Source organism: Notothenia rossii (genome assembly GCF_949606895.1).
Source record: "Notothenia rossii genome assembly, chromosome: 10".
Lineage (NCBI taxonomy): Eukaryota > Metazoa > Chordata > Actinopteri > Perciformes > Nototheniidae > Notothenia > Notothenia rossii.
The window spans coordinates 47,092,140-47,104,845 of NC_136908.1; the positions used below are offsets into that span (position 1 = coordinate 47,092,140).

At 39.3% G+C, this 12,706-nt stretch overlaps 1 protein-coding gene across 5 annotated transcripts in view; it reads right to left on the minus strand.

Annotated features, from left to right (window-relative positions):
* atp2b1a (ATPase plasma membrane Ca2+ transporting 1a) overlaps positions 1 to 12,706 on the minus strand; it is a 38,692-nt gene that overhangs the window by 15,519 nt on the left and 10,467 nt on the right. For all 5 annotated transcript variants that reach the window (XR_013803236.1, XM_079654115.1, XM_079654114.1 and 2 more), the window contains exons 3-7: positions 3,928 to 4,125; positions 3,369 to 3,626; positions 3,059 to 3,184; positions 1,306 to 1,467; positions 725 to 763 (exon numbers count right to left, since the gene is read on the minus strand). Coding sequence is in view for 4 of the 5 variants with exons in the window: in XM_079654115.1 (XP_079510241.1) it covers positions 725 to 763; positions 1,306 to 1,467; positions 3,059 to 3,184; positions 3,369 to 3,626; positions 3,928 to 4,125 (783 nt within the window). In the remaining variant the exon portion in view is untranslated. The remainder of the gene's footprint in view (positions 1 to 724; positions 764 to 1,305; positions 1,468 to 3,058; positions 3,185 to 3,368; positions 3,627 to 3,927; positions 4,126 to 12,706) is intronic.

The following is a 12,706-nucleotide window of genomic DNA, read 5'->3' on the forward strand; positions in this document are numbered from 1 at the left end:
TGGACTGTGGCTTGTTCTGTTCTTACATAGCCTGTGTAATCTCAGTCTAAAGGATTACTGTTGATTCCTGGCAGGCAGAGGGAATCTGTGCACCAGGGACTAGCGCCAGCGTTGTGGTCACAGACCCAAGCAAACTGATCATAGTGTCCCAGCCCGAGAACACAAGCCCAGCTAGCTGGCTGAGCCACCACTAAACAGCCTCATCATCATTGTTGTAAGGCGGAAAATCCTTACAGTTTGACTCTAAATTGTTCAGATTGGTACATCAATATAGATCAAATTGTGGGGGCCTGAGGAAAAGTCAGAGAGAGAGCGATGGGTGGGAAAGCAGATGTTCTGGCTCCAGAATTGTTGCATGGCTTTAATCTCCTCATCACTAATCGCTATAACTGGATTCAGTAGCACCTGCTGCTCAAAGCCCAATGTGACAGGCAAGGCAGCACAATGGATAGGCAAGAACAGCCAGTACCAAGTGTAAACGGGGACATGCAAGAATGTGCAACTCTTCATTACTTGCAAAAAAAATACACTGCAGCAAACTATTAACAAATTGATGCTTTGACCTACATCGCTGTTAAATGTAAAGAGGAAAAAGACTAATACTTAAAATGTAGATGCTAATCTGTAAGGATAATACATGGTTTTAATAGTGTGTGTGTGTGTGTGTGTGTGTGTGTGTGTGTGTGTGTGTGTGTGTGTGTGTGTGTGTGTGCGCGCAACTTACCTTTCTTACGATTCTCCGCCGCTCCCTCCTGCTTCTTGTCTGTTACAAAATAATACATTGTATGGTAAGTAAGAACAAACTGCTGAACAATACACAGTATCTGCACTTTAAACTACTATTGTAACCTAGTATGCTTGTATATTATGTATATAGGTATGTCTATTTTTGTGATTCAAAAATAATTATTGCCGCAACAAAAAAAACGCTGCTTACATAAAAATAATACAACCACTTTGAGTGTTGACTTGGGTTGTTGGAAATTATTTTCAAATATTTGTTCAGATTAAATCGATAATAAAAATCATTTCAAGCGAGTTAATCTCCTACAATCCAGCCCTGGATCTCAAATCTGCTTCTGTGCTTCTAAAAAAGCACATCTAACTTGTGGAACACATCAATCTTTTGTTCTTAGTCCACATGCAACTTTGTTAAGTCAGCTACTCTTTCCACACTGGCCTGCTGCTTTCAATATAAAACATTCTGAATGCAAGATGAGGAAATCTTTATCGGAGATGCAAACTGTAGGTACACAATGTAAATATCTATTCAAATGTGAACAACAGAACAGTTAGGATACTAACTTTTTCTCTGTTTCTTCTTCTCCTCTTTTTCCTTTTTCTTTTCTTCTTCTTCTTCTTCATCATCCTCGGCGCTCCCAAGTAAAGTGAAGATAATTCCAGTTTGAGAGTTGACCCCTATAGCCGTAACCAACATTTTCCCTGAGCCTTCCATTACATGGGTGCCTTTGGACAGAGGAGGAAAAGAAAACGTTGGTCAATAAGGAAGGGAGGGGAAGGGTATGTAAAGAATCTGACTAAATGATTCTTGATCTTATAAACCAATTTTATGTTCCAGGGGTTTCCCACACAGACTTTCCTTGGGCGGGCCGCCCAGGTTTATTATCTTATCCGTCCGTGAGCACGACGCTATCTGCGATCGATTAACTAATGGACAATGATCCCTCGCTCTAAGCCTCCTGTACCAGTTCGCTCTGCTATCGCGTGAAGGGTCTGCTAACTAGCGACCAACAGAAAGGGAGACCTTACTTACACACACTGCTTTTTTCAGAGCCGTGTGTGTGCATCAGAACAGTGTGTGCCCGGCTACCACCACAAGTATATTTCAGATCTGTGGGAAACACTGTGTTGCAGCTCTAACGCTGACTAATCATATCTGTAACTTGACCTTATCATTTTGGTTCAGGCTAAATGCTGAGCTGGATTTCTTTGCTTTCTGAGAATGTGGTTTAAGCAGCTTTTAAGTGGCCATCTACACACAAGAAGGAGAAACTTAATGCCGGTTTTCAATTGGCTGCAATAAATACAAAGGAATGGTGCATTGGCAAGTAAAAAGACAAAGAAACACAATCCCTGCTGCGAAAATCCTCCAAATCGTTATTCAACAGCCTTTAATCAAAAGCCAATTGTCAGTGTGGGCGAAATTAATGAAAATCTGAAAGGCTACAAAAAGGGTTTCTCTAGAGATCTCTGGGTCTCCATCCCTCTCTGACGACAGTAACATCTTATTGATTTCAACAAGCAAAACAAGCTTAAGTCAGAGGAAAACAGAGCAGGAGAGTGGAAAGTAAAAAGCGTTAAACAGTTCTCTCACGTCTCTGTTAATTAGAGGATGCTTTCCTTCAATCCGTGAGTGATTGCAGAAGGGATACAGCCTGTGCTAAGGGAAATTTAAAAAGCAGTGGGGGAGACACACACACACACTCATTTGGAGGTATGCCAGTGCAAGCCAGATGAACTAAACAAGAAGTGTTTCTTCAGGATCCCTACACACTTCTTCTGGGATCCGAGTGAAAACAAAGCTATGCGACAGCACCAACAGTGTTAAAGGGGCTTTGTGCTCATGGAGTCTTGGCACACACAAAAACTAAACTCAATTACTGGTTTACATCTGGAGTTTTGAAAAGCTGCTAATTGATTACACTAAGCAGCAGGATAGGGACACTAGTTCACTTTCATTTCTAACCCAGTTTGTCACCAAAGACATACACCTTAGCATTACAACTTTTAATGTAGATTCAAATGTAAGTCAGTCCGATAGTCTCACTGACAACATGAGGATAGCAGATACAATTATAAAAACATGGTGAAAATGATTAAAAAGACTATCCATCATTTAACTAAATAAAGACTGTAATTGTAAATGTTTTGCCTCGGTAGCACATAAAGGAATTCTGATTGGAGTCACACATAGCCAGACTTTAAAGGTGATGTGTATTGTATTATTGAAACCAACTACGCTCAGTCAGTTTTGCAGATGTCTTCATTTCAATTTCCAAATAAAATAAATCTAAATAAAGCTCCGGCTGCATGTTACCTGATAACAGCATGGGATCTTTTTCTAGTGTTTTCTTGACAAGGTCCGACTCCCCTGTGAGGGAGCTCTCATCGATCTTCAGATCATTGCCTTGGATGAGAACCCCGTCAGAAGGCAAAAGATCACCTGAAACACACACAGACAAAACGCATCTTTCACTTTGAGGAACAATAGTTTACAAACAAATCAGAAATGTGCAATTGTTTTATTGAATAAATCTTTGATTATATGGTATTCATTCTGAGTATTATCTATGCAACATGTTTGTTAAATTAAATAACTTCCATAACAAACCATTATCTCTTCTTACCATATTTTATTTGTGCAACGTCGCCGACCACGATCTCAGCCACAGGAATTTGGATGACTTGTCCTCCACGGACGACAGTAAATTTCTGTTCCTGCTCGATGCGGCTCTGGAGGCCCCTAAACTGCTTCTCTTTACTCCAGTCATTGAAGGCTGTCACCAGCACCACACAGATAACAGACAGAAGAATGGCGGCGCCCTCGATCCACCCCGCTTCTGACTCAGTTTCATCCTCCACACCGCCAGCTGCCCTTCCACAGTCTGCAGAGGGACAGGGGAAATGTTAATATAGCTTCACTTACAACTTTCAGATAAATCCACACAGTTTATCACATCATCCTATCACTCAGACACAAAGGAATGCACAAACTGAGACACATTTATGAAATGTGAAGCACTAAGGATAGAGGGCATTTTTATTAGATTTTACCATTATAAAAATTCCTAGTTAAATTAATGACAGACAAATATTTGTTTAACATACACCATATATACTTGTACATAACAGTACATGAGCATGGATTAATAAAATAAATGGAAACTCTAAAGAAGTGTTGCTTACTTTCTCTATCGGCATCTGGAGGTCTATAAAAAGAAAGGCCTAGTGAAACTATGGCTGCCACTTCTAGAATAATCAGTGTGACATCCTGTAGCGCCTCCCACACTAACTGTAAGAAAGTTTTGGGCTTTTTGGGCGGTATCAAATTTTCCCCAAACACTGTTTTCCGCTTCTCGATGTCTCCAGGCTGTCCACTTAGACCTGAGGAGGGAGAGACACAGAACAAAAGCATTTCATTTGTTGTATTATCATTTGAAATGTTTCTTTGAATGTAATGTAAGACTTAAAATATCAAAAAGAGCATTAATCATGTGCTGTGGATGCATTACTGTGGACGTTTAGTTCCGAGGAGGAGATAACGTAAAAGCCAGTAAGCTGTGCTCTTTTCACTGGGCCTCTAAAAACATTATCCCTAAAAAGGAATCAGCATTTAGACCGGACACAGAGGAGGCGACAATGCTCGACAACAATGACACATTCTGTGGGCATGTCTAACATTTCACCTCTTTCAGGCATGTTAGAACAATGGGAGAACAATAGAGGTCAAATCTAATCCCATAACCTGTTTTGAAATACAATGAACGACTGACTGGAGAGTATGACCTGCTGTGCCGCTATAGTCATCTCTCTGACACATCACACGCTGCTTGGCCTGAGAACCATTCATCTGTGTGCACAGAGAGCCCCGCATTCAAATGCCTCCACATTCAAGGCCGAGTTGTATATTCAAAAAGGGCCTTCTCACATCTGATGATGCACGACACATTTTCAGTTCTATTCATGCTGTGCGGACTGACTGTGTGGGGGTGGCTCTGGAGACTTTATGGAGCTGTGTGTGTCGGAGGATTGTGGACCATGGAAGAGTGACAGTGTGAAACAGCTACTGACAGGAAAATGGGGATGAGTGGAGGTGATAGGGACTGAGACTAATAAAGAGTGGAGGTATTGACAGATAGAGGGAAGCTGCACTGGTCTTAATAGGAAAAAGGATGGGTCAACATATGGAGAAACGGACAGACAGTTAGATAGAAGGACGGATACAAACAGGCTAGAGGAACAATGCAAACCACGACACCACATTTGGATAATGAGTCTGTGCCGTGGCAACAGCTCAGAGAGAAAGGCACACTGTGTGTCAGCCAATAAGACAATTCTCCATTACAAATGCTGTCAAAATACACCACTGATGGTGTAAACTTTAGTAGAGCGTTGAAGAACTGAAAAATGTGACAATTTTCAAGCAATAATCCTCCAGTTCTAGTTCCTCTTGGTGAATATAAAAAGCAACATGAATGCATTTGCTTTGGCATTATGAAATTCTAATAGCCTTTTTTGACTATTTTCTGACATATTGAAGGCAACACAGCAGATTCACGAATAATGAAAATAAGTGTTAATGTTAGTTGCTAGACTGCGCTGAGAAAGACAGGTCTAAAACAGCTTCATTAAATCATTAGTAGAATGTGTTCATTTGTCAAACAACCTGTAATTTGTATTGTTCCTGCAGCGTAATAACATATCTACACAATGTGCTGATTGTTCTTTCTTGTGAAATATAAGAGCACTGGAAAAACATCAATTAACTAAATATTATTATAACCCATAATCTGTGGGGTTTTCTGATATTCTAAAGAAATGGCAATCAACTTCATCTTTTGTTCCGCTTCTCTCTTTTAGGCACTGTAAAGTCAAACACATGTTTTAACTAAATAACATTTCCCATCCCAATCAAGTGCTGTTCAAACACAGCCACTGCAGTAAGAGACACTTCATTTTAGGGATGATATGGTAGGTTGTTAAATCAGTGTTAAATCCTGTCATACAAAATGGTTTTGTTGGTTACCACTTTTCAATTAAATAGCTCATTGTATTGACCAGTCTAATTGGATGCTAATCAATAATGGTAAAGTACAGACATTTTGTTACCAATCAAAATCATATGAAAATGTCCCTAAAACAATTATCACAGTTAAATAATTTCCATCAATTAACCAGACTGGTGCATGTTGTCTACGATCATGTATACAGATCTAGTTCAATTACAAATATTATATTTCTTTACCTATTTCTGAATTAAAACGAGTTTTGGTGTACTTAATCAAAGAAAAATAAATCCTTAAGTAATTGTCATTACAATTTCAAACTATCGCATATTTTTCTAAAAAGGGGGGTGAGAAGAGTGAGGATGACTCACCGGCACAACGCTTTAAAAAGGGTTACAGGGTTTATCCTGTCGCTGCTCCCTGGCTGTCTCTCACCGTCTGCTTTGATTCTCTACACCTCTAATGAAAACATGCTGACAGCTAATACCCTATTCAATTTTACAGCACAATTTCCCTTTGCATGATAGCAATAAACACAAGTGACAGAGGACGATCAACACGTCGTCCTTCCATTGGATACACAAACAGAAAATAGGCTGTCCCTGGCCCCTCACATAATTTCAGCACCCTGAGTGTGTCTCAAGTCAAGCAGCTAATCATTAACCATTTAATTTGGACACTTGTCCCTGGCTGACCCCTCTGAGTTCTGTCCATTCAGCCAGCAGTGAGGGTCAGGGCAAGCCTTCACTCTGGGTCCGTCACGATCGAAGGAAACAGGCTTTCAACAACCTTTGTGGAACTGTGAGTATGCAGAGATGCAGCAACACACCCTCTAGTTAGTACAATCAGAAATCACAAATAATAAATAGCACTCTTAAATCGAAGACAATATTTCATTTCATGCACAGAATACCCTGCTTTGTATAACAAAAAAAGCAGCATGGGGAGATCTCTGGTTATGTTAATATGATATTAAGCTAATCAGAGTGTAAGGATTATTGGATTATGGGATTTCCATAACGGCTACTCAAGTTATAAAATTGCTTTTATCGTGTAAAAACTAGAGTATACGGCTTTACACAAAAGTTACCAAGAAGGAAGAATTGATAGAGGAAAAAGCGCTTTTTATTTTTAAATCTTTCGTTTACCAAGTGAAACAACAAAACTGTGTAGCACCAAGAGACAATCGAGTTTACTCAAATACTAAAGGGTCACAATAGGGGTAATCTCCCAATGTTGCTGCTATATTTGAAAACGACTTGGATTCTATCAAATATGTTTTACCTTCATTAGCTACCCTTAATTACTTCTCAATACTGCTTTCCCATTTATAGGTGATTAGGGCAGTTTGTGTGTAGTTGCAGATAAGCAGATTCTAAGCTAATAAGCAGGGCTTTGCTCAACAAATGGAGCAATAGTGCAGCACCCTAATTACTATAGCACGGTCATTTCCCCACCAAATATAGCCATGGATTTTTATCACTGTGCCATTTCATACTCTTCAAATCAATATCATGCCACAGGGAATTCTGTAAAGACCACTGAATAAGAAAATGCTCTACCTGGAAAGCTATATTTGAGAAGCAGGCTAGACCACGGACCATGGCAGAGCATCTATAAAACAACTAATATCTGACTTGTATGTACCGTATAGTACCATCATTTATACCTGAAAGGGGAATACACATGAGGTTTTAATGTAATTAGTACAGTACTTCGCAGCCGTAGGTTCTAAAAATCACCAAAACCAAAATGAATTGCCGCAATCTAGGAGACCCGTTACAATTGTTAATAACTCAATACAGGAAAAATGCTTTATGGTTCCCACAAATCACAGCTTTCAATCCAAAGATTACAGCTAGATCAGCACCCAGTGAACAGCTCCACCAACAGAAGCAGGGCCTAGCCATATGCTACATTCACTCTCTGGCTAAAGCCTATTTAAGCGCATCATTTTAAAATCGGACATGAAGGCAAGCAACGCCAGCCCGCTGTAGAGTAAACATTATCATTTAACAGTCTAAAGTTTAAACCTTCCCATTGAATAAGGGGGTGTGGTGTATGGATGGTAGATAAAGAGAGCTTGTCCCCTTTTGTGACTTGCAATCCAATTGTGCAAGCCTCTCAGCCCACAATCGATTTGATCAATAGGCTGGAACCCAAATATTTGACCACGTTTAAATAGCAGTCAACAGGGAATAATGGTGAAAGAGAAAATTGGGGAACATTGTCAATAATATTGATGTGAAGTGGCCTGGTCTATTTGATAAGTCTCATTATGCAGAGGAAATAGTGGATCCCATTGGGAGAAAATAAATGCTGCTGTGTTAGAAGGGTTTGCTGAAGCTATTGATTCTATGGCAGTGGTGAGCCGTCAGGGCCCCCTAGGCCTCTTTGATGGCCTAAGATATTCTACAAAATAATATTTAAAAACATTAAAAAATATATATATATTTCTTTTAATATATTTTTTAAATATATATTTTTAGTTATATTTTTCATTAGTTTTACCAAAATAACTTGATTTAATTGTATTTAAAATAACATTTCCAAAGAAATACATCCTACGAATCTGCCTATTTAGTTTCTGTTTGAATGTGAAGGGTTAAAGGAAAGAAGCTCTTTGAGCCGTCTCTGTGGCCCTGTCTCAGGTCGACTATTTTCATTTCCTCGCTCCTCGGTCCTCGGTCTCACCGGAAGTTGATTTGTCTGCGCCATCTTGAGTACCGTCCCATGGCTCTTATTTCTGCAGGAGGACCGAGGATCGAGGAGCGAGGAGCGAAAATGGAGGAGCGATAATCGAGGAACCACCAGTCCATCCTCCGATTAAATCCTCAGATACTCGCCCCGCCCCCTTACTGTGTATCGCTCACTGATTGGACTTCTTGTTCTTGACATGAGAGCAGTACCCCAGCGGAATGAAGAAAATAAATGAAACTCACGAGAGTCACTCCTCAGTTTAAACTGTGTTTTGTTTCAATGCATGTATCATTTAGTTACAAATATGTGATATATCTGAACAACAAAGTGATCAAAAATCATTGTATTCATTTATTGGAAACATTTTCATGATTGCTTTTTCCGTTTTATATTTTCATTTACTGTCATTTCCATTCAGTCAGTCATTAAGTGCTATTAAAATGTTAATGTGCTACATATCCACACAAACAAACAAAGTGTGCAACCCAATGAATGTTAATCTAACTGGGTTTTGATAGATAATATATATCTTTTTCTTCTCTCAATTATTTTATTTCTATTGTGCACTCTAATCAATATTAATCAAACTATTGTTCGTTTATACATTTTAAGAATGGCGTTTATCTTTTTTGAGAATGAGTTCTTATTTGATTTTATTTATTGGGGTCTACAACAGATGATACAAATGTTTGTGTCAGTAAATGTGTGGAAGGGGTGTTTTTTAAAATAACGGGGACAGAGCTGCTGTCAGGCGAACAGCTGTGCGGCGTCATCACAAACGGACGTCGCTTCACGTGACGCTCCGGAGGAAAGGACGTCACGTGAAAAGGACGTCCCATTGCTTGTTCCCTGCTTCTTGTGGTTTCCTTGCGTCCCTCCATGCTTCCCTGGAGGGAGGGACTAAACACAGGGAAACGACGCAAGTGAGGGAAGCAAGGATTTAATTTAACCGACCTGTAAATTCACAGAGGGCCCGCTATAGTAACTGAACGAGAGAGTAATGTCAAATGACAGTACAATTGACCAATCATATCTTCCCTCTGAATGGGTGGGTTTTATTATCGCAGACTTTATGACAAGTTCCACCCGCTGTGAAGCTGTTCTTGTTTCCATAGCAACAACAACTTCCTGTCAACAGCGTAAACTCGCCTTCAAAATAAAAGCATGCCAAATTACACTTAAGACATACAACTGCAACGAAAGTAACAAACACAATGCAATATCCTTTTCAATTTCAAAGAACACACATTGGGTTATTTACTGGTGTTGTTTTGTGTGTTGAAGTAGTGTTGCACGGTGTACCGATACTTGAAAGGTACCGCGATACCCTGCCGTTAAAAACGTTACGATTCCTCCGTTTCATTAGTATCGGTACTTTAAGAATGACGGGGGAAAGTACACCGCTGAGAAAGCGCTGTTTTAATAAGAGCCGTGTGTGTTCAGCGCTCTGCTTCCACTCCCTGCACTGCAGCGGTGCCTGCAGTCCCTCCCCTCTCGTGCACGCTCAAGTGCCTCCTCTCTCGTGCACGCGCTAGCTGCCAGAGCATGTGAGAAAACGAGAAGCATGGCTGCAAGTGGGAGTGCAACTGCGCCTTGGCTTGTTGACAAAAAAGACGCCAGAAGCAAAATGTGGAAGTATTTGAGCTATATCTCTGACAGTGAGGGCAAGCCTACGGACACCACGAAGCCTGTCTGTGAGACATGTTTTAGATCCCTGCAAACCAAGGGAGCCAACACATCAAACTTGGCTAAGTACCTCGCCGACCGGCATCCAGAGCTGTTTAAAGAATTTAAAGACAGACAGGTTAGCGAATGTGATAGATAACATAATTACATCCTGCTCAAGCCCATGCCCTCAAATCTAAGTCAAACAAGTGTAATTTATTTTGGGACAAACAAACGTTTTCGTAGTTTGACGAGGCAATTAATGGCAATGATAACTGTCTAATCTTTTTAGCTAACTTACCAATGTGGCTAACATCTGCAATGTACATGTTGTCAATATTTATTTATATTACTGTACTATTACATGTTAATAAAATATAAAGTTAACTATCAAAGAAATCACATAAACTCAAGTATAAAGAAGAGACCATGTTGTAAGAAAACACTTAACAGATAAACTACAATTGTATTGATCATGAAAATGATTTAAAAAAAAGTATCGAAAAAGAATCGGAATCGCAATTCTTGACTTGGTATCGGTATCGGTACTTTTCGGCCACACGCCGTTGCCAAGCAACGCTTATTGCTTAGGTCCTTTGATAAGCAAGCAGTCATATAATTATATATATATATATAATTATATATATATAATTATGTATATATATATATATTATAAAATACTATGATACTGATCTGTTCAATTCAATGCTGAGACACTGTGTTAAAAGGATGTGAATGTTATTATAAAAATTCTCCAGTGATTTAGTATTGCTCCTACAAATAGCCTAGTGCTCAAGAGGGACACATTTAAAAAATGAGAATGGTCACAAATGATGTGGCAAAGGCTCAGATCTCCTGAATCATCAAGAAAGATCTTGAAACATAAGTAGAAGCCATACAGCTACATAGCTTCGCTTGATGTAAAAAAAAAAGTCCCTCAGCTCTGCCTATCTTCTTTTTTTGTAAATGGGGTTATAGTAAAAAAAAAAAAAAGCAGCATAAACATAGATCCTACACTTCCATAATGCGAGAGCCCTTTTCATTTGACCATCCCTGCCTAGTAGAGCATCCATGTCTTTTCAACTAAATGCACCGAGTACGTACAGTAATGCAGGCTTCCAGTTCAAATGCGTCATCTCTAAACCCAAGCCAAGGTAACTCTGGTGACACATCACTCGATTTATTTTCGCAGGCTTGACAAAGCATCCTACAAGAGCGAAAGAGAACGTTATACAACCGTTTTCACAAGATGAGTAGTACTCCCTATGACTGATTTTGGTGTAAAAGCACGGACGAGTTCACCTTTAAATGTTATTAATATTTATATAACCGACTACACAGCTGAAAAGAGAGATTAACAGGGGCGGTAAGCTGAAACTTAAAAAGGTACTTATTTCCTCACAGTTCCTTACTCAACCAGAGTAAGCACAAGAAAAAAAAAGCCTGCATGCATACAGGAAGTAACGCGAAAGTAAATAAGGCCCCGGCAACAGCATTTTGGTATTTCCAGCATACAAGGGGCTCTTTCCCACGTGGAAACAGGGTTTGTTTGAGAAGGACAGCATACTATAAAAGTTAAGAAGAGATATGTTAAAAACTTAAAGTTGATTATAAAAGAAAAAGCTTTTGGCAGTTTTCATGATCATAATTTAGAATGCGTGGAACAGTGGGTTTAATACATTTCTTTCAAACTCTGAGAATTGGTACGTTAAATCTATTTAAATCACAGCCCAGTGGATTTCAATCTGAGAGAACTGGCAGATGTTAGATATTACTCAGTCTCATAACATCAAGCCAAATCCAACAAGAAGACCACGCTGAAAACTAGTCAAAGTAGATTGGTACAGCTGCAACAGAGAACTTTTGTCAAACTTCTTTGGTGAAAAAAAGAGCTTGGAAATGTGGGGGATTAGCAAAGGATTGGCTTAAGAGGTTTGAAAAAAGGACCAACCAACTAATTAGAAATCCCTTTTCAATTGTCAAGCTGCTGTAATCTTAAATGATGGCTTAATTTCTCAATCCTATGACGAATGAGCTGATTGTAGGCAAGTGGCAAAACTCAGTGGCTGCGTGCCAACTGAAACAGCTCCTGCTGCGAAGGGAAACTAAATGTGGACCAATTCAATCAGTAGAGTGCAGTTGCAAATCACAACAGAAGTAAAATAGTTCATTTAAAAATGTCTAAAAGCTGCTTTTTCTTCGTAAAGTATTAAGCCGTTTTATGAAAAGATGGCCTTTTTCACTTGCAACCTAGAAATAATATTATATTCTCTCAATAAAATATGTAAGAACATGTTTGATGATGGTGAATACAGACTGGTGATAGTACTGGGAAGGCAGAAGTTGAAAGTAGTTTAATATTCCAAACATGCTTACGGTATTCTGTTATTTTACCTACAAAGGTGCCACCTACAGAAGAAGAACCAATACCTTGTTCTTCTTTTGCTTGAAAATGCTGAAAAAGCTAAAATGGGACTTGACTAACCCCTTTGATTTTTTACAGCATAGATTAGATAGAAGCGGGGGCGGTACACTCACACTTAATGAAACAACTAGTGTCAGGCATGCTACAAATATGACAGGACTCTCCTTCT